General features: G+C 38.2%; 1 protein-coding gene across 3 annotated transcripts; it reads left to right on the forward strand.

The window, feature by feature from the left end:
* The first annotated feature begins 1919 nt into the window (after nt 1-1919).
* On the forward strand, nt 1920-22331 carry NTMT2 (N-terminal Xaa-Pro-Lys N-methyltransferase 2). Of its 3 annotated transcripts, XM_074026156.1 has the most exons (6): nt 12321-12547; nt 12828-12976; nt 13884-13945; nt 15382-15557; nt 20760-21009; nt 21748-22331. In XM_074026156.1, the coding sequence occupies exons 4-6, from the start codon at nt 15423-15425 to the stop codon at nt 22017-22019; spliced, it is 657 nt and encodes a 218-aa protein (XP_073882257.1). In that variant the 5' UTR covers nt 12321-12547; nt 12828-12976; nt 13884-13945; nt 15382-15422; the 3' UTR covers nt 22020-22331. The 3 variants fall into 3 exon arrangements, with proteins under 3 accessions (XP_005540019.1, XP_045248529.1, XP_073882257.1); XM_005539962.5 differs by lacking the exons at nt 12321-12547; nt 12828-12976; nt 13884-13945 and adding an exon at nt 1920-2206; XM_045392594.3 differs by lacking the exons at nt 12321-12547; nt 12828-12976; nt 13884-13945 and adding an exon at nt 1920-2206 and having other exon boundaries at nt 21796-22331.
* Nucleotides 22332-22647: the final 316 nt, after the last annotated feature.

A 22647-nucleotide genomic window follows, 5' to 3' on the forward strand; every position in this document is an offset into this window, starting at 1 on the left:
GTTAGTGGATTTCAGTGTCTTCTGGGTTGTTTGACCTAGGACTTCAGCTCCTTGACATGCGGGCCTCTCCACATGACCACTCACAACAGGCAGTAGTCTTCCCGCATGGCAAACAAGCAAGCGAGAGAAAGAAGACACCTAAGAAAATCTTTTAACAGCCTCTTCTTAGAATTGACATCTCATCACTTTCACCATATTTTATTCTTTAGCGGTGAGTCCTTAAGTCCAGCCTATACTCAAAGAAAGAGGATTACAGGAAGAGGTGAATACCAGGCAGAAAGAAGGTGGGTATTCTTATGGACTGCTGTGGACTAAAAATTGTTCCTTCACAATTTTTATGTTGAGATTCTGAGCCCTAATGTGTTGAGATTTGGAGATGGGGGCCTTTGGGAGATAATTAGGTCATAAGGGTGGAGTCCTTATGAAGGGGATTAGTGCCCTTATGAGAAAAGACATAAGAGCTTGATTTCACTCTCTGCCATGTGAGCACACAATGAGAAGAGGGCAATCTGCAAACCAGACAGAGGGCCCTTACTAGAGAGGGGATCTGCCAGCACCTTGATCTTTGAATTTACAGTTTCCAGAACTGTGAGAAATAAATGTTTGTTGTTTAAGCCACATAGTCTGTGGTAGTATGTTAGAGCAGTCTGAACTAAGACAGGGGTCACATTAGAAGCTGCCTACCATAATATGTGCCTTTGTGTATATTAGCATGGGTATATTTATGGGCAGGGGGTCTGTGGGTGCACATGGCATAGGGCCAATAGTGTATTGAGATCTTACACATTTTCCTGTTAGGAACATAAGGGGAGGAAAACAGTAGTCATGGCCCCTGTAGGGAACAGATGGAATTCACAAATTGAGAATTTGAACTGGTTTAATAAAGGGACTATTTACAAATAGGTGGGCAAGGATAGGAAAATTACAAGGAATCGGGCTTGTCACCTGGTGCATCACTCCCCCTGGGCCTCAAGCAGTCAGGTGAAGGAGAAATAAACAGAACTATGAGAGGATATTTGTATGAGAAGACCCCTGTCAGATGTATGACCTTTTGTTAAAGGATATGGTCAGCTCATGGCATTTCCACAGAGAAGGTGCTAAGGAAATAAATACTTTGACCTCACTTTCCTCCAGTCTCCTCCTGGCACTATCCATTGGCTAAAGCCAACTAGAAGCCAGAAAGAAGTCAAAGGAGTTCACTGATATAGGTCAGCCTCCTAGGGAACACATAGTAATGTGTGAAGAGTGGAGAGTGGGTTTGGAGGGACAATCGAAAGATACCCAGGACAGAAAACAAATGTACTTAAGAGGAAAATCATATTCATAGTAGGCAGAGAGGAAGAAACAGGCTTACATGAATAGCTGTTGTTTACAGCAAGCTAGATGGAAGAATTTGCTGACAGAGAAAGATATTCAACATCAAAACAAGCTTTCAAATAATTGCATCTCTTGAAGATCCTTCAAAATAGGAAACACATACACATTTCTATGAACTTTTGTGGGAGAAATTGTACAGATGAAAGAAGCATGGGTGGCTAAGATGACTTTGAAGGGTCCTTGTAATTTGAGGATTCAATTTTCTAGGAGGAGTGATGCAAATCAGGTAACAAGATCTCCTGCAAAATATTCACAACTCTTTGAAATGGAAATTAGGCTATTCCAATTTAGAAATTAAATTAAGGCAAATATTCAGGGTGTTAGCAGGCTGTGCTCTTGCCTGTTTGAAGTAGTGGCTAAAGGAGAGAGGCGTACTTTTTCCTGGATGAAGCAGGATCTCTCTCAGCCAGTTTTCATCCTTACTTAGCACCTGCTGGTTTGGAGTGGTGTCACCCAAGCAATCAGACAGGGGGGATGTGCCAAGAGCCTGCCCTCCCCTCCCACTGTGTGCTGCCCCTCCTCCCTACACCCCATGACAGCCTGTCCTGATATAGATGGACAGGGGACTGGTTTAAAATGACAGTCTCAAGTTCGTTTAGAAAGAGAAGGCTAATTCAAAGAAACAACAAGGCAAGCTTCCTTTCTCTGTAGGAATCGTTATTATCCCCCTTCATCATGGCCCACCTGGGTGCCCATTTTGCCTTTAGATCCCGCTGGCAGAAGACCGACGATGAACTCTGTCGACATAGCATGTCTTTTATCCTTCACAAAGCCATTCGCAATGACTTCTTTCAGAGCTATCTCTACCTGCTGGAAAAAATTCCCCTGGGTAAGTGAGTCAGAGCTACTAGATAAGAAACAAGAAATGACTGAAGGGATTGCATGAGGTCATGGGGCTTCTAGAAGAGAATTTAAAACAAGGATACTTTTTAGATAAAAAAAAAACAACTCCACAACCAATGTCATTGGGCTGAAATGTTTCAATGGAATTCTTTTATGAAGAATACAAAGATTAAGTGCCTAAAATAGAGTCCGGACTTTATTTTGGGATTTCCATGCACCCTCAGGCATTGTGATTTGCTTCTCTGGGTGTCTGTTGCCTGAGTATCAGGCTTGTAGAAACTCAGACATGTTTAATATTTACAAAAAATTGTAATTGGGCAAATTTGATAATTCAAAGATGAGAGTATTAATGCATTAATACACTGAGTAAGAGTTAAAAAGAAAGACATAACAGATAAAAATGTGCTTGGGGTATGTATGTATGTTTATGTGTGTGTGCTTGTGTACACACTTATAATCCTCTCTGGTCTTCTTGAATCACAAGAATAGTCAGAGAGCCTTAAAGAAGCAGATTTTAGCTTGGTTTTTGAATATTAAGAAATCAGTAGTCTGTCTCCATTTTTGTTATTTCCTCTAGTTTTCAGAGACTTGGATAAGAGAGCAATAAAAAGCTTATGTGGTTTGCCTACTCTACTTTTTTCAGCCTCTGTGAAAGTAGTTACTTAAGGGTACCCTAAACAGCACTGAAGAGGAAATAACTTACCATTAAAGAGTAAAGTACCCTCCTCCCTTTGATTTATATTTTCCCCCAGTGAAAGCAAGAAGGCTGTGTATCAGCCTAGTCTGTTCTCTTAAGGTCGTCTGAAAGCCCCATTGTGCACTTGAGGTGGTCAGGGTTTCCAGCTGTGGAAGCAGCTACATAATTCTTTGTATTGCATTCAAGCAACTGAATGTTAGCAGCCTGCCAAAACCTATTTATGAGGGATCTTTAATTCTAAACATACAAATACCTTCATTTCATATTTATATAACTTCTTTCTAAAACTTTTTTATCATCTATGACTTTATTTGATTCTCCTAGTCACACTATGGAATAGATGGGGTAGGTTATCATTATTTTTTTCTACCTACCTTCCCTCCTTCTTCCTTTCATTTTACTTTTTCAAAGGAGGGAAATAAAATTCAGAGATGGTGATATTTAATCTAGATAGAGTAATATCAAAGCAAAGACCAAAGTCCAGGGCTTTTTTTGGTAGATCACACTGCCCATGAGTAATTCTTTTAGGACATATAATACATCTCATCTATATCCAAAAGGAAAAAATAATAGAGCAGTTTAAGTGGAAGGTGATGATGTTCTAGCCACTTCATATACTGCAGAGCATTGCTTTTCTGGAGACACTCTTCAGGCCATACCTCTATAAGAGTAGCTTTGTAGCTTTGGTTTTATTAGACTGGAGAAAGGTATCAATTACGACAGCTGAGAAGAGAGTCACTAACAGGCAGATGACCGCCAAACTTTACAAGTATTTACTAGAGAGAAAAAGAAGTCACCTTTGAAAGCAGCTGAAGATGAATGAAAAAGTAGAATACAATAGTCTCTTCTGAAAAGCAGATGAAAATTAATTTGGCACAAGTGGACAATAATTTATATTTGATCTCAATCCCTTTTATTGTCCAATAAAATCATTGTGATTTTGTGTTTTTCTCCTTTGTAAATATGCTAATGGTTTACCAATTATTTTCAACCTTTTAAAAAAACATCATTATCAAAAGGCAAAGTTTTTGACAAAATATTCCATGGATGCCCAGTGTAAAATACAGGAAAAAGTGAAACTTTTCTGCAAAGGATTGGGGTCAAGACCCTTTCCTTGGTCTAGTCTCTTAGACTCAGACTTACCACTGTCTCCGGAGGCACTTTTTTTTTTTTTTCTGGAGACGGAGTCTCGCTCTGTCGCCCAGGCTGGAATGCAGTGGTGCCATCTCAGCTCACTGAAAACTTCACCTCCTGGGTTCACGCCATTCTTCTGCCTCAGCCTCCCGAGTAGCTGGGACTACTGGTGACCGCTACCATGCCTGGCTAATTTTTCATATTTTTAGTAGAGACAGGGTGTCACCGTGTTAGCCAGGATTGTCTCAATCTCCTGACCTCGTGATCCGCCCGTCCTGAGACTCTTCTATAATACCTGTGGGGTTCCATAAACACAGTTTGAAAACCATTAGTCTATTCCAAGCCAACATTGCCTTCATTTTACTTATTTGCAACTTTCCATAAATGGGCATTGCTTATTTTCTCTGACCTGATGATTTGACCTGGACATTAGTTTCAACTGAGAGTCACAGAACTAGCCTCATCCACAGTACCTCTTTGAAGATAGAAATCGAGGGCTACATAAGTCAATATGGACTGGGATATGCTGCAATAACAAATTAACTCTGGAATCTTGATAGCTGAACACATAAAAAATATTGTTTACTCTTGCTACATCATTTTCAATGTGCATTATTGGAGGTGGAGGGGAGGCTATATTCCACACAGGCAATCAGGGATCCAGGATGATAGAGGCTTTGCCAGCTGGAACATCACTAGTCACCAGGCAAGCAAATAGAGCAGCCAAAGTTTTGTCTACTAGCTCTTAAATACTTCAGCCCCAAAGGACATCGATTACATCTGTTTAGAATTCATTGTCCAGAACTTCAAGAATGCTGGGCAATATGAAGGGAGCACATGTATATTTGCTCACTAGCAAATGTTCCTGCCACAGGGAAAAATATTTTATTTTGGAGATTAAAATACCAGACAATTCTTATTTCTGATCAATTCAGTCATATTTAATGTAAGAGACATTTATGGAATTTCATTATTGTCAAAGTACTGTGCATTAGAAAGGATTCAAATATTAATAAGATAGTTTCCACTCTTCTTCAGGATTTTATAATGTGACAATGGATGCAAATCTACAAATAACTGTGTTAATCCCTTTAAACTAAGGGTACAGGGAAATCAGGCTACCAGTTCTGTGAATACTCAGATTTTTTGTGGCTTTGTCCTCTAATGGGAGAAGCCGAATGTTCAGAAAGGAATCTGCACGTAAGTCTTATCTGCCAGTGTGACTTTTATTCAATTAGAAGGTTTCCCTTAATCCTTGATTCACTCATTTAAACTTTGGTTTTTGTCCCAGGAGGTTATAACTTATATTTATGGAATGCAGTTGCGTGTATTAGTTCCCCTATTGGACTCTCATTCCCATGAGAGTGGAGACTTGCCTTTTTCTTCCTCTTCTGTATCTATTTAGCATTTACCATGGTTCCTGGCACATCAGAAAAACTCAAAAAATATTTGTTAAATGAATTAAATGGCCTCTAATAATTAATTGCGGATCAGCAAAGTTCTGAGTTCAAATGTTTGCACTGCTACTACTAGAAAACTAACCTCTGCGAGTTACTAAAGCCTCTGAGTATAATTTTTCTTAAAACTATAGCAGAGTTGATTGAAGGATGAAATGTTGGTATATATATGAAATAGTCCTCCTCAGTAAATATTAGTTTCTTTATTTCCTTCCTCTGAGCCAGGCCTCTTTTAAAGTCACCATGTAGCTTTCTCTAGAACAGGCATTACCAAAGACAATACACTTAATTCAAAATATGAGAGTTTTCAGGCTGCAGTGAGTATTAATTATGTTTTTCAGTTTGGAAATAAAACTTAGCCAGAAGAGATGCTTCCTCTCCAGCTCCGCTGAGGTGTTTTACAGTCAGCTTCCTCTACTCTTGATAATTTCAAGACTTCATAGAAATGAAAATAAAGCCCTTCTTTCAAAAAGGCTAGGGAACTTCTCCTGTAGGGTCTGCACAGAGAGTTTGTTGTTTGGGGTAATTATATGGAAAGAACGGTGGCTAACCAGACTCTTTGATTCCTTCTTTCCTTCCTTTCTCCTTCCAACTGCCTAGATTAGAAAGCCAGTCTCACTCCAGCACACTATGTGGTGACATTCAGTCATGGGGAAATCTGCTGAAACATCCCTGGCAAGCTTCAGAGATTCATGGAATAGCAAAGACATACGTAGTAAAAATCTCCAATGGAAGGCTCAGCTATGCTGTTGAACATAACGGATCTTCAGGAAGAAGTGAGAACAAGCCTATCATTGTTCTCAATGTTTTGCATATAATTATCTCAGTTCATTTTCATAACATCTCTATTAGGTGTGCTGTTATTTTCGCCATATGATATTTGAGGAACTGATACCCAGATGAGTTAAGTAACTTGCCAAAGATCTTATGGTGGTGAGTGGAGTAGCAGGATTAGAACCCAGGTGATCTAACTCCATGATCTTTTTTAAAACAATGCATAATACAATGTAAATGAAAACTTAACTCACGGGGCAATATAAGTTTTACCATATTTAATGATTTAACAGGAATACAGAACAAACAGCCTATGAAGAAAGTTGGCTTCCTGTTAAGATAATCAAGGTAGGCAGGTCAGTGAGTAGGTTTAAATAATCTAGGTACACCAACCAAAGTTCTGTTAGAAGCTTGGTGTGAACAAGTTTTCCAAAAGTGTCTATTCATGAACAAATAGGAAACAGAACAGGAAAACAAGTCAGTGGAAATCTCCAATGTGTATGCCAGTGCTCAAAGGGTTCCACTGGAGCTGCTGGGATAACATCTCCATATTTAGTAACAATTATTGAGGAATAACTTCACACTCAATGATTCTTCTAGTGCTATCCACATTTTTGAACACATAGAAGTCAATGGACATTCATTAATTATATTATTGAGCAAAAGTCTATTACTCCTAGACATTGTAGGCTTAGCCCAACTTCATGTGTAGAACAATGGTTCTGTGTGGTTTAACAGAAAGACCAGAAGCTTTGCATTTGAATAGGCACATGCCAGGACCTGGTTATGACATTTCTTTTCTATATGATATTAAGTTACCAAGTCTCTCAGATTCTGTTACTCATCTCTAAAATGATGATTATAATTCTAGTCTTATAGAATCATTGTGACAGTTAAAAGAGATAAAGTGAAGAGGTGACATGAAAGTACTCAGCATAATGCCTGGCATATAGGAGGTATCCTCTCTTGCACTGATCCCTTTTCAGAAGAATCAGTCTCTGAGGAGGAAATTAACTCTGGCTTTTAACTTTGATGGCAAAGACATAGATTGTTTAGCTACACCTTTGCCATCAAAATTAAAAGCTAGAGTTAATAACAACATCTCTTAAAAAGCACTTGGAACTTCCAGAATAAAACTCACCACACAGCTATTGGTATTTTAAAAATTTATTTCATTCCTGTGATAGGCATTGCTGCACAACTCAGCAATGTACAATGATACATTTTCAAATGTTTATCACTACCTGTGCAATACAAATGCTGTAACACCATTTTTCTCTTTCAAGCAATGAAGAAAATATAATTTTCCTTTTTATTTAGCGATATATTTTTAGGTACAGAGTATGAGAGGGATGATCTATAGGTTTTCTATTTAAATAGACATAGGTTCAAGTTCCAGATATACCACTCTCTAGCTACTTAATCTTGAGCAACTTAATCTCTTAATGCCTTGGTTTCTTCTTTTGTAAAATGGATATATAATGTTTATCTTACATATTCAGTTCGATATAAATGTTTTGCATATGTATTACATATAAACATGTTTGATCAATTATAGTTACTATTTTTTAATTATTTGAGTATGCCTAAGTGGAAGGACAGGTATTTCATAAATGATACCAAAGGTATGACTTATGTGTGCTTATGTCAGTTAATCCCTATCACCATTCAGCTCTTTGTTGAACCCATATATTATTCAAAGAACAAAAAGCTAGCTTTTATTCAATGAACATTCAAAGAAGGCTCATCAAGAAGCTAGCATAATGTTAAGTGCTAGGGTTATAAAAAAATAAGATATAGCCTTATCCTGAAGAGTTTAGTGTAGAAGAGAGACCTACACAAATAATTTTTTTAAATGTGCTCCTGAAATGCCTGACATGTGGAAGCTTCTGATACTTGAAAATGTGGAAGTGACTTTGGAACTGGGTAATGGGAAGAGGTTAGAAGAATTTGGAGGGCTCAGAAGACAAGATGATGAGGAAAATTTTGGAACTTCTTAGAGTTGTTAAATCACTATGACCAAAATGCTGATAGTGATATGGACAGTGAGACCAGGTTGCTGAGATCTCAGATGGAAATAAGAAACTTATTGGGAAGTGGAGCAAAGGTTACCCTTTTTATGCTTTAGCAAAGAGCTAAGTTGCATTGTATCCATGTCCTAGGGATCTCTGGAAGATTGAACTTAAGAGTGATGACTTAGCATATCTGGCGGAATAAATTTCTAAACAGCAAAACATACAAGATGTGGCCTGATTGCTTCTAACAGCCTAACCAAGATTTGGAAGCAAACAAATGACTTAAAGATGGAAGTTATATTTAAAGGGGAAGCACAGCATAAAAGCTGAAAATTTGCAGCCTAGTATTGTGGAAAGAAAACTTTTTCAGAGTAAGAATTCAAGCAGGTTGTGGAACAACCACTTGCTAGAGAGATTTGCATGACTAAAAGTGAGCCAGGTGCTAACAGCCAAGATGATGAGGAAGAGGTCTGGAAGGCATTTCAGAGATCTAAGAGACGGCCCCTCCCATCACAGACCCAGTAGTATAGGAAAACTGGTTTCAGGGGACCAGGCCCAGGGCCCTGCTACCCTGTGTAGCCTCAGGGCACTGTTCTCCATGTCCCATTCCAGCTCCAGCTGTGGCTCAAAGGGGCCCAGGGACAGCTCAGGCATCTGCTCTGAAGGGCAGAAGTTGTAAGCCTTGTTGGCTTCCACATGGTGTTAAGCCTGTGGGTGCACACAGTGCAAGAGTGGTGGAGGCTGCCAAGCCTCTAGATTTCAGAGGATGTATGGGCAGTCCTGGGCACCCAAGCAGAAGCCTGTTGCAAAGGTGGAGCCCCCACACCGAGATAACCTTTACTAGTGTGGAGGAGAAATGTGGGGTTAGAAGTCCCACACAGAGTCCCCACTGGGGGCACTGCCTACTGGAGCTATCAGAAGGGGGCCAAGTGCCTCTAGACCTGAGAACGGCAGACCCACCTGCAGCTTACAACCTCAGTATGGTCCAGCCCAGGAGGGGAGCTGCCCAAGACCTTGGGAGCCCACACCTCACATCAGTGTGCCCAAAATGCGGGGCATGGACTCAAGGATTATTTTGGAGCTTTAAGATTTAATGACTGTCCTGCTGGCTGGGGTTCAAACTTGTGAGGGACCTGTAACCTCTTTCCTTTGGCCTATTTCTCCCTTTTGGAATGGGAATGTTTTCCTAATACCTGTATCTCCATTGTATCATGGAAGTAAATAACTTGTTTTGATTTTATGGGGTTGTAGGTGGAGGAACTCATCTCCAGATGAGATTTGTGACTTGAGACTTGGGACTTTTGAGTTAATGCTGGAATGAGTTAAGACTTTGGGGGACTATTGAGAAGGGAATTTGAAATGTGACAAGGACAAGAGATTTAGAGGTCCGGGGCAGAATAATATGGTTTAGATATTTGTCCCATCCAAATCTCATGTTAAAATCCCCAATGTTAGAAATGGGGCCTGGTGGGAGGTGTTTGGGTCATAGAGACAGGTCCCTCATGGCTTGGTGCTGTCCTCTTTGTGAGTTCTTATGAGATCTGGTTGTTTAAAAGTGTGTGACACCCCACCTCTCCCCTTGCTCCTGCTCTGCCATGTGACATGCCTGCTCTGGCTTCACTTTCTGCCATGAGTAGAAACTCCCTAAGACCTCCTCAGAAGCTTAGCAGATGCCAGCGCCATGCTTCTTGTACAGTCGGCAGAACTATAAGTCAAACACCTCTTTTCTTTATAAATTACTCAGTCTCAGGTGTTTCTTTAGAGCAACACAAGAACAGCCTAATGCAGGTATCATTACCTCTTTATAGAGGAAGAAGCTGAGGCTAACATGAGTTATGTAACCTATTCAAGGTCATAAAACTAATTTGCGTCAGAGCTGGCAAACAAATCCAGGGATGTCTTACTCCAACTTTTTCCTTCCTCTTTTTCCTTTTCTTTCTTCCTTCCCTCCCTTCCCTCCTCTCTTCCTTTTTTCCTGTTTTACCATTACTTCTTTAATGGCTAAACTGAGAAGTACTCACCTGCAAATCTCTTTTATGGAAGGTCTTACCTTTCACAGGGGCATCTCCTAATTGGGCTTCTTTTTTTTTCTTTCTGTTGCAAAGGTCTAACTTGATCAAATATTACCAGACTCAAATCATTTCAAAATTACTGTCTAAACCTAGCTTACAAATATTCTGAAGAATTTTAGATCATGTTTAAATTGACAAACAGGTCTAATAGCTGGAATAGAGAGGTATTTTAAAATAGCTATATTCAACCACTTAAAAAAAGAAGAAAGAAAAGAGGATACTCAGCACAGATAAGCACTTAGCTATCAACAAAATTTCTTGTTTGTCAGAAAGTCTTCATTTTATTGCCAACTTGGATAATATTGTCTTGACTTGTTGTCCCTATCTCTGATACTGGATCAATATTTCCTTTCATGTCTGGATTAAGATTTTGAGTGACTATTTTGTTTTTCTCCCAATTTTTATATTGAAAGACAGCAAAAGTCATCAAATGGCACATTGCCTCAAGGTAAACTTACTTCTTTGCATCTTAAGAGTCAGAAGATGAGACCATAAGACACAAAATTCTTTTGCTACCTGCAAAAGATTTTCTCAAGTAGGCATTTGAAAATTCTGAGTTTTATCCAGATAATTCATGCCATGTGACATTTCTTTCCTGCTCATTTTTTGATAACCCAAATAAAAAGTATCCTTCATGGTTAAAGTCTTATGGAGTCTTCTTGCTGCTACTTGCAGGCATCTGCTGCATGCCCAAGGCATTTTTTGGTACTATTCTTTGGGCATGCAGCCATGTGACTTAACTCCTCCATGCTAGGGTGTAATCTCCATGAGAGAGATTGAGCTTTATGTTTATATCCTGAATGTTGTATTGGGGCTTAATAACTGAATCATGAATGAATTGTCTTTCAATGTAAACTCTCCTGGATATTAACCTTTCCTAGAAATTTCATTTTTATTCTCCTTCAGAGTAAACCAACTCGTACTCTATTTTTCTTTTCACCACAAGTAAATAGTGGAAGCTCCTTGGGAATTCAACTCATAATGTAGGTCAAGAAATAAATAAATACTACATTAAATAAAAAACAAACAGTGTCTAGTTTTTGTCTTGAACTACCCCAGGTTTCACAGAGACATTGTAATTCTTTAATTAGCCAGTATATATATTTGTATAGTAAAAAGCCATGTGCTGGTGACTGATTGACTTATCTGAGTCAATATGCACAACTGCAGAAGCTTTCAGGAGGGGAGAACCTGGGGCCGAACATGACACCTCATTTATCTTTTTTTTAGTGAAATGCTGCTGTCAATTAGGTGAAAATGAGAACTCAAGTCCATAACCATAAAAGCCCACCTATTGAGTCTGACGCCTGCTGAGATTGGCATTCACTTGTGGTCTAAATGTTGCTGGCATAATGGACCATTCCTATTTCTAGATTAAGGATTTTAATAGACTGCACAAACCAGTTGACTTAAGCAGGTGATGATGAGTGTGGCTGCTTTGCTGCTTTGGTTGGATCAAGAGAGCCCTGGGCTATGGCTTGCCAATGATCCCAGAACAGCATCCAACCCTGGGCAACCTCTGTGAGCTGTGAGTTCCTAGCCTGATTTTCTGAGACATCCGGAAGAATTTGGAACAGTCATATTATTGGCGATGCCTGATTTTTGTCATCCCTGTTGAATTTATAAGCACTTATTAAGTCACTTGCTGTGTACACAACACTTTACCAAGTGCTAGGGAAGGGAGATTGGTGTAGGTCCATGGTTCTCAATGTTTTTGAACATAAGGACCATTCTTTTAATGTTGTAGTTTCTCAATCAGTAGCTAATTTGTGTATAAAATAGCAAAAAAAAAGCTTCTATGTATTTATTTAAACTTTTAAAACATTTGAATTTTAAAATAACAATCTATGTATAATAGTTAATATGTATGGAGGATATAAACAATATTGGTGGCCTCCAGAAAATGATGTATTACATGGAAACTGATTCTTGTTCTTGTTATCCCTTTCAGCAAATTCATGGTGATTCAGGGTACAAACATTGGCTCCAGTGTCTCCAAGTTGGAAAATGCTGATGCAACTCCATAGATGGAAACAGTCATAGTAATATAAGTGGTATTTTTTGGATTTTTAACTTTTAGAATCAAAATTTGGAACTATGTAATTGTTCAATTCTGAACACCATCCAACATCTCAGTCCTGGGATTATCTGAAGAAAAATGTTCTTAAAGTGAAATAGGTATTTTTCTCTTTGATTTCTTCTACCCAAATTTATGCCATATTTTGGCTTGCTTCATGCCCTGATCATAACATTTTTGAACCATTGTATATTTTTCTTGGAGCTTTCAATTATCTTTTATTTTTGGTGGTTTAGATTAAAAATATGTCTTCCTTAGAATATTTCTAATATCTCCTTGCTTCTTGCCTACTCTGTTGCCTTGGATCTAGCTTATTCTACTTAAAGATATTATTTTTGAAGTCTATGTTTTGTCTTGTAATATAAACTGATTTCTTTCCAGATCTGATACATATCTGTCATTTTGCGATTCCTTTTCATTGGATTCCTGGTTAATTACATCATCTTTCATCATGCATCTTCTCTTGATTGTAACCCTCATTGGGCTGGAATATAGCTTCAAGAAACTTCTGAAGAATGAATCTATAGGAGGTAAATATTCTTTGACAATTTGACTGGGTATTAAGTTTAGTTTCCAAAAATTTGATCTCAGAATATTGGTGGCACTGTGCCATTGTTTTCTAGTGTTTCTGATGAGATCTGTGATATAAGCCTGATTCTAGTCTTTTGAACATAGAGTTGCCAAATAAAATACATGATGCCAGCTAAGTTTAATTTTAACATAATCACCAAATAATTTTTAGTGTAAGTATTTACCCTGGAATGTGCAATATTTCAGGCATACTCAAACCAATAAATTATTCATTATTTGTCTGAAGTTCAAATCTGTGTGTTGTGTATTTTTTTCCCCTAAATGTTGCAACCCTATTTGAAGGTCAGCCACTCTTCCTCCTCTACATGACTTTTAGATCTTCTTACTACTCTTTCTGTTTTGAAATCTCTTAAAGATGTGCTTAAATGTGGCTTTAAAAAAAATCTATGCACCTCAGCGCTTTGTTGGATCTTACAATCTCTTTCAGCACCAGGGAATTTTCTTCTATTACTTTCTTTAATAATTTTCTTCCCTTCATTTTATTAGTTTTCTGGAATTCTAATTAGCTTGATGTTGGGCCTTCTGAATTGCTTATATAAGTCTAGTCTTCTTATTTCTGTTTTGCATATCTATCTTTTTGTTTTATGTTCTGGAAATTTACCTAACTTTATATCTTAAAGTTTTTGGTTATCAAAACTTTAATTTCTAATAATTCTTTACTGCTCTTTTAATTATAATTTTCTTGGAATCTTATCTTTAATTTATGGATGTGCCTATTCTCATATGTCTTCAAAGATATATGAGTTTTTTTGTTTTGTTTTGGCTTAAATTCTCATCCATTTCCTGAATTATTTTTGTTTTCTTTGAGGTCAATTCTGACTATTTATCTCACTCTTTGTTTTTCAGGCTGCTACTTTACTCTCATGTGTTTGGAGATCATTTATCCACATTTAAGAATAAAAAACAAGGTAAATAATTCTAGGCAATGGATAAGGTTTCCTTTGTTTTGTACTTGTCCCCTAAATAGACAAGAAGCCCTACATGTGCAGGTAGATTTTACCAGACTCTGATGAATGGGTGTAAGTGACAGCACTTGGAGTCTTCTATATGTGAAAATGAGTAGTATTCTAACATTTTAATGCTAACTGGTCTAGCTCTTCCTAGGCAATTGATCTACTTATTCTTTTAAAAGACAACAGACACATTTTCCCTTTCTAGGATTACAGCTGTGCTTTCTGCTGCTTTTAGGAGGGTGCACTTGTCCTCTTACCTGTTTGTTCTCTAGACAGAGTTTTGATTTATGCTGTTTTTTTGTTTGTTTGTTTCGTTTTTGTTTTTTTGACTTCCATTCTCATTCTTACACTTGCCTTCCTGTTGATTCTAAGTCCGGAATGTAATTTCCTCTTGCAAATATTTTGGCCTGCAAATTCTTTTGCTTTGTTCCATCTGCTTTTTATTGTCCAGAAATTTATTGTAATCATGAATCCATCAGTGATACCCTCTCATTTTCCTCACTATTATGGGTTTAGTGTTTTAAGATAGTTCTCAGGGAATACTGGGAGGGAGAGAAGACAAATGCATGTACTCAGCCTACAATCTTGAACCAGAAGTTCCATCCTTTAATCTACTGTCTATCGTTTTATTATGAATGTCTTATGATGAAAATATTTTATATCTGCATGGGTGAATTTTGGTTTGCAAAATACACTTATGTGTAGTCTCATTTATTCCTCAGAAGTTGGAACACATATTTTTCTTATACATTTTTGAAAATAATAAAATGACAAAGTGTATGTGAATGTGCCTGGCACACTACCTAGGACAGAATGGCTGCACAATAAATATTATGTCTCTTTTATTGTTTTGTTTTCACAATGTAGAATTCAGGCACATTTCTGTAATATTGGTATGAAGACATATTTGGATATGTATTATTTGAAAAAGATATAAAACAGTTACCCCTACCTTACGATTAGAAGTAAAGTAATTTTTTCATTAAACTTTATTATAAGCTTAATGAGAAAATTCTCAGAAAACATTTGGAACTCAGGGATAAAACTCACCACAAAACTGATGACATTCTTTACATTATTGTAGCTAACACTGTTAAAAATTTTAATACACTGATATAGCTATGGGTTTATTCAACTATAGAGTTATTAAGTCATGAAAATGCCACATGATTGTAATCCATAGATGCGATCTCTGAAGATCAGAGGAGTTAAGACATTTTCCCAGCATTACATAGCATGTAAGTCACGGAGCCAAAACTCAAACCCAAATCTTTTGACTTCAAACTAGTGCTCTTTTCTCCACAGCACAGATTCACAGGCTTTTAAAAGGAAATGCAACGCATAAAGCTGAGCTTTTTTTCTTATAAATATTAATAACATTTCATTTGCAGTGAAATTGTACGCTTTAACGAGCCAAGTCATCAATGGCGAGATGCAGTTCTATGCCAGAGCAAAACTCTTCTACCAGGAAGTACCAGCCACAGAAGAGGGTATGATGGGAAATTTCATTGAACTGTCCGGTCCAGACATCCAGGCCTCTCGGAAATTTCTTAGGAAATTTATTGGGGTGAGTTATTCAACTGCAGCTTGATGAGAAGGCAAAGTCATTGCAAACACTGAGCTCGCATGCCTCTGTGTTGTTACTTAAGTCACGACTAAGCCATATGACCCAGCCAAGAGTTCTGCCTGCAAGCCTGTTTTAAGATGTTCAGAAAGGATGAACCATTTATGATATGATAAATATAGTAACACTCGTTTATCCCACTTGGCATTTCACTCTCCTATCGCCAACTAATCTTACATGCTCCAGAGGAAGGTGAATTAGCGGTGTTGATATAAAATTTGGGAATGAAGAAGGTATCTCTTTTAGAGTCTCATAAACATTTCATACCCAAATGATTGATGAGAGATCATGTCCTTTGGGATCTTGGGTTGACTTATTGACTCCCTGTAATAAAAATGAGATGTTGGAAGGAAATACATGATTATGCTCAGTTTAAAAACAATGAAAGTAGAATCCTTTTATACTATTTTATACATAGTTTTGATTTTACCTTGAAAGAATGTTATCCTTTTGTAGTCCTGCATTGAGTCAACCCCTACTTCCTTACTGTCATGTCATATGAATACAGACAGTATATTGTAGGGGTCAAAATTTTGGGCTTTAAGGCTATTGTGGTTCTTCTGCTTAATGTATAAGCAACTTTGAGCTTGTTACTTAAATGTACCAAGTGTCAGTTTTCTCTCTTGTGACTAGGGCATGACAATAGAAGCTACTTCACAGGATAATGTGGAGATCAAACGAAATAATACATGTCAGGTACCTGCTTTAGTGCACAAAATTAGTACCCAATCAAGCTAATTTATTACTATCACTACTAATAACAGGCTTTCATATAATGTATTCATTCTATTTTAAGGAACTTCATTTAGTTGCTAGAAAAGACTTAACTCCCAAGAAAGACTGGGTGTGGTGGCTCACACCTGTAATCCTAGCACTTTGTGAGGCCAAGGTGGGTGCATCACGAGGTCAGAGTTCGAGACCAGCCTGGCCAATATGGTGAAACCCCGTCTCTACTAAAAATACAAAAATTAGCCAGGCGTGGCATTGCACGCCTGTAGTCCCAACTATTCGGGAGGCTGAGGCAGAAGAATCGCTTGAACCCGGGAGGCGGAGGTTGCAGTGAGCTGAGATCGTGCCACTGCATTCTAGCATGGGTGGCAGAGCAAGACTCCATCTCAAACAAACAAACAAACTAACAAAACAGAACAAAACAACAGCAGAAAAGACTTAACCCCCAAGATAAAGCTGCTGTTAGTTCTATCGAAGATGCAAAGTTCTAATTGGTAACAGGTTTTGTTCCAACACATTACAAAGTCATTGGTTTGAGATTTGGTGCCCATTTTATTCTGATAAAGGAAATATAAACATTAGGCCATCAACCAATTTAGTAGCAAAACATTAATATCTCTAGTGTTGAGGTGAGGTTCACTTCAAATCCAATCTCCCTGGAGCACCCAGTGTGTGAGTCCAGAGCCTGACAGTGGATAAAAATGTGATCAGGATGATGTATTTACTGGGGCCAAAGTGTCTGGACATTAGCTTCAGCCATAAAAGACTAGAGAGTCTAGGGATGAAGACCGTGGATATTTACAGGTTAGGTTAACTTGGAGTATTTCTAAATCAGTGTTGCTGACTGGCTTCACTGAATGCTGGTTCTGCGAGAGTCAATCTGCTAAGCACTTTAGAAGCGTTGTCTCATTTACTCCCCATGCGAATTCTTGGAGTAAGTGCTATTATTAGTTCTGTTTTTTATAGTTGTGGAAACTGAGGCTTGAAGAGGTTAAATAAGTTGTCAAGATTACACAGCTGGTAAGAGACAGAATGGGGAATTAAGCCCAGCCAGGTCTGCCTGACATCAAACTCCCTGCTGTTAACCATGACATATTTTTTCCATTTGTCTCATGAAACTGAAAAATCCCTGCTTTATTTATTTATATATTTACTTTTTTGGTGGACCATAGACCTTGACTCTCCTCCGGCCTGGCTGAAAGCAATCCCTCCTGCTTTCCTCGTGGTGAGGCCAACTTTGATCCCAAAGCATTTCAGAAGCTTAGTTAGTAATCCAGCTGTCTTGTCACTCCGTGTGGAATGCCAAGCTACCACAGGGATGCTGGTCAGACAGAGCCCATAAGCACGCCCACAGACCTGGGAAAGGAAACAGCCTTGTGCTAGCATATTTATGTTGGAAAAGAGGCAGCCTGCTCCTTTGAAACAAATATAAGGAGTCCTTTTTAGTAGACAAGGCTCATTGTAAAACTGTGACTTCTAAGCACAAACACAGTCCTTTTTAAGGACTGATATTTTGGTACTTTGACCTTCATACTCTAATCTACTAGATTAGTATTCAGGTCAAGATACAAAGAGTTAGGGAATACGAGTATCTGACATGACTTATTCTCGCGTCAACTGCAAAAAGAAGATTGTTTAAAGTTTTGCTTTCCTTTCAGCACTTAATAACATGAGACAGTGGGAAAAGGTGTTTAAACTAGTTGCAAATGTATTTACTTTAGCAAATAAACAAATGACATCAAGATGATGTCAATGCCATAGTTGATAACTTTCCTGTTTTAGCTTTCTAGTGGGCAAACGTAGTAATTCATAGAAAGTCATCAGTATTTATTTGATAGTATTTATTTTTTGACATTTCTCAGAGATTGGATAGCTAAAAAATCTGGGTCTACTAACTTGTTATATTTTATAGTTTTTATAGTGACATGAGGCCCTTTCATTTTAGTTTTTTAGCTCCACTGGATAAACCTAAAATAATGTTCTTCAAAACAAAATACATAGGCAGAATCAAAACTAAACTGAAATTCCTAATAATGTTTTACTAGTTTATATGGATTCATAAATATAAACATGGCATAATAAATGAAAATGAAAATAACGAAATGGGCTCACGTCTGTAATCCCATCACTTTGGGAGGCCGAGGTGGGTGGATCACCTGAGGCCAGGAGTTCCAGACCAGCCTGGCCAACATGGTAAAACCCCATTTCTGCTAAAAATACAAAGATTAGTGGGGTGTAATAGCTAGCACACACCTGTAATCTGAGCTACTCGGGATACTGAGGCAGAAGAATCACTTGAACCCGGGAGGTGGAGGTTGCAGTGAGCTGAGATCCCGCCACTGCACTCCAGGCTGGGTGACAGAGTGAGACTCCATCTCAAAAAAAAAAAAAAAAAGAAAAAAAAGACTGTCTTGTTTTGAAATCATACATTGCATGTAGTTCTAGTCATATGCATTCAAGGGCATCAGGTTTCAATACAATCACAGTTTCAGGCAGCCATGGTGTCCAATAAAGTTCAGGGTGCTTTGTTGTTCCAGGATTCTACTTCTAAAACTGCTTTCTACACTAATGAGAGCAACGTGACCAATAGAGGCTTTTAAGGCCAAGTAATAATAAGAAAAATTTGAAATGAGAATCTCTTATTGAGCATACACATTTTTAGTAAAGTCATTTCTAATAATGACATAATTTCTCCATCTACTGCCCATCTTTTTGTTATGAATTTACTTAGAAGATGCTTCTTTCACAGCATTCATACTTAGGCCTTTTTCTGAATTAGCTTAGTCTAAATTATATTTGAATGTGACATGTGGCACAGTATAAGTAAAAATGGCAAACATATGGCAGTATACTACCACTTCCCCTTCTCATGCTTGAGGCAGACATCACTAATCTATCATAGATCTCTTTTCTACTGTCTAAATGAAGCCTTGTAATTCTTTGTAACATAGCATTAGACAGATATTACCAAGAGAATCAGAGTTATCACTTGAGGTGACATCTCTAATGTAGAACTGGCTTTGGATTCAGACAGTTCCTGTTCTAATTCTAATTCTGACATTAGTTATGAAATATTAGAAATCGGAATTTTCTCATGTCCAAAATGAGGATAATAATCGATATTGTGGAGTTTTCTTATTATAATTATTATAGCTAAGAGCTTGCTATGTATAAATAATAATTGTGGCTATTATTATCCATTTTGAAAGAAGTTACAGTTCCTTCACTTTTTGTTCTTCATTGTACTTTTCTAGCATAACGAAGGCCATTTGGGTGGACTAGAAAGCTGGTTTTCTGATGTTTCCCTCTGTTTGTATTTCACCTTTGATCCTTAGCCAATTTTTTTTTTATTCTTAGTTCCTGAGAAATCAAGAGTAGGCTTTTCCCTTAAGATCTTGATTGGCAACTTCAAGTATCTTGTTACTGTAATTTCTAGCACAAAACTGCTTCAGCAGCCATCCCAATTATGACCAAATAATTTAGACCAGCTGAATCTTCATAAATCAGAAACGTTTTTTAAGTTTTATGGAAGCAAGTTTGAGAAAGTTTGTATTGGCTGATTTCTCCCTACCTCCACCATCTTCCCATCCCCTCACTCCCAGCTAAATTAATGCACAGACATACTTAAAAAAACTGTTTTTAGAATTTTTATGCCAAATAAATCATGTTGTTTCTGGTGCCAAAAAAACCCAGAAAAAAATGTTTAGCATTAAAAGACACAAGGAAACTTTGCCGAAACTATCTTTTATCCATGTGAACTTGCTGTGTGCCATCAGGGCTGTATTTGAAATAAAATCCTGGCCAGGAATGGAAAAGTTAGCATTGTTCAGCTCAGGTTCCCAAACTTACCATCCACCCAAGAGGAGTAGATAATTCAGAGCCTTCAAAATTTGCCTAGAAAAGATAAAATTCAACTATTCCAAACTGAAATGTTTCCATTGAATGAGTCTTTAATTTTAAAACTCGGAAAGGTTCTCACTGTCTGGTTATTTTTTGCTTACACGGCAATAATCTATAGTGTAGAACCATTTACCTGTGGATTTGTCTCAAATTTAGTCATTAACATTTAATCTTCATAGGGCTAGCAATGGCTCATTTTTTTTTGGAGAAAATTACCAAGTGTGTAAACCTAAGATACTATTTTTTAAAAATCTCATTTATAATTCTTTATTTGGATAAAGAAAGCAGGACTAGAAATATTTAGATTTTTTGAAAAGATAATTGAATGTATATCTTGATTGTGGTGGTAGGTGCATGACTATATACATTTGTCCAAAATCATCAAATTGTATACAAGAAATGGTACATTTTATTGCATAAAATTTACCTAATAAAGTTGATTTAAAGAGGTAACTAGGGTGTGCAATTTTCAAGGATGGGTCTCTGTACTTGAAATATCAAGGTGCCTTTCTGCAGGGGCCTGGGAGAGCTGGAACAGACTGCGCCTTGGACTGCGGCTCCGGGATAGGAAGGGTCAGCAAACACGTCTTATTGCCTGTTTTCAACAGTGTGGAGCTGGTGGATATGATGGAATCCTTTCTCCTTGAAGCCCAGAACTACCTGCAGGTCAAAGGTGACAAAGTAGAAAGCTACCACTGCTACAGCCTGCAGGAATTCACACCCCCGTTCAGGAGATATGATGTCATCTGGATTCAGTGGGTCTCTGGTTAGTCCTGCATGACTTTGGCTCTGCTATTCTCCCCTTTTCAGCCAGAGAAGACGGTGCTTGGGGCTAATGAGGGCACCAGGGAAGAGTTAGTTGTAGTACTTCGAGCAGTTAGCTCCCTTAGGTGTCATGTGAACTCCCACAAAACTCTGATCTTCCAGATTTCTCCCTTGACATTTTCTGTACAATAAATTTACATTTCTTTGAGGATTTACGTTGGTTCTCGAACCAACCTAAATGGAGCAAGTGCCTTTGGACCAACCTAAATCCTCAAAGAAATCTAATTACTTGAAAAAATTTCAAAAGTGCAGTCAAAAAGATTAATCCCCATTTATTGGCAGAACTAGACATTCTTAGATTTAAATTCCCAGGAAACGAGACAGCAGTGAATTCGATTTTGGGGTGTGTGTGTGTGACACAAAGATATAGTAATAGAGGGGTTCTCCAGGGGACAGGGAGGGACTTGTGGGGGTAGACAATAATTTATCTCATGCCTATGAGGTCGACAGGCTAGGTAGGATAATATATTTTACAGACAGGGGACAGAGTCTTCTCTAAGAGGATATGTGTCCCCTTATCTAAATTTTCAAAGCCTCCTGTAACTAAACGAGGCTATTAAATAACTCATGAATGAGTGAACAAATGGTCTCCTGATTCTCAGCCGTGTTCTTCCCTACTCATCTTCCATCCTCCCTACCATATCATCCTGTTCCCCCATCCACTTGGTCCCCCTTGTAGGGCACCTGACTGATAAGGACCTTCTTGCATTTCTTTCCCGGTGCCGAGATGGCCTGAAAGAAAATGGCGTCATCATATTGAAGGACAATGTGGCCCGGGAGGGCTGTATCCTCGATCTCTCTGACAGCAGTGTGACTCGGGACATGGACATCTTCCGGAGCCTCATAAGGAAGAGTGGGCTGGTGGTGCTGGGCCAGGAGAAGCAGGAGGGCTTCCCAGAGCAGTGCATCCCCGTATGGATGTTCGCACTGCACAGCGACAGACACTCCTGAAAAAGCAGTGGGAATGAACGCCCGGACTGGGCAGTGGTGCTTTGGGACAGGGCTGCTATCCTTCCAGGTGCCCCTTGTAATGCAGATAGGGAAGGTGAGAAAAGGGATACAATGTATGTCTGGAAATAATTTATGATATAATATGTACCTGTTTTCAGTGGTTATACAATGTACACACTCTGATGAGACGTGCAGAAATTCTGCGGATTTTCTGGAAAAAAAAAAAGTGACATATCAGGAAACGTGCTTTAACTCTGTTTGTATGTGTCTAAACTGTACAAGCATGCATAAAATCAGAAGGCATAAAGGACAGCTGGCCTGCATCAATATTTGTAAAAATCGTCTTTAACAACATCCTTGGCAAAAAAGGTGTTTTTGGTTTTTTTTTCATCACAAGATCAAATCAGCATTCTGTGGGTCAAGGAAAACAATTTAGCTTTGGGGGTTGTTCAAATAAAGCATTTGTTTACTCAAACACACACAAAAGAGGAAAAGAAACAATGCCCACATATTCCAAACTATCTTGTTCCCTGATAATTACTATTATAGAGTATTCTGGTGGGGGCAGGGGTGGGAGAAAATCTAGACTCCTTTCCCCACTTTCATGTCAGTTACATTATATTTCCTT

Source organism: Macaca fascicularis, chromosome 1, assembly GCF_037993035.2.
Source record: "Macaca fascicularis isolate 582-1 chromosome 1, T2T-MFA8v1.1".
NCBI classification, from domain to species: domain Eukaryota; kingdom Metazoa; phylum Chordata; class Mammalia; order Primates; family Cercopithecidae; genus Macaca; species Macaca fascicularis.

Coding starts and splice junctions, on each gene's coding strand:
- NTMT2 (XM_005539962.5), top strand. CDS start 2,053: ATGGCCCACCTGGGTGCCCATTTTGCCTTTAGATCCCGCTGGCAGAAG. Junction 2,207..15,381: donor GCTGGAAAAAATTCCCCTGG/GTAAGTGAGTCA, acceptor TTTCATTTGCAG/TGAAATTGTACGCTTTAACG. Junction 15,558..20,759: donor TTCTTAGGAAATTTATTGGG/GTGAGTTATTCA, acceptor GCCTTTCTGCAG/GGGCCTGGGAGAGCTGGAAC.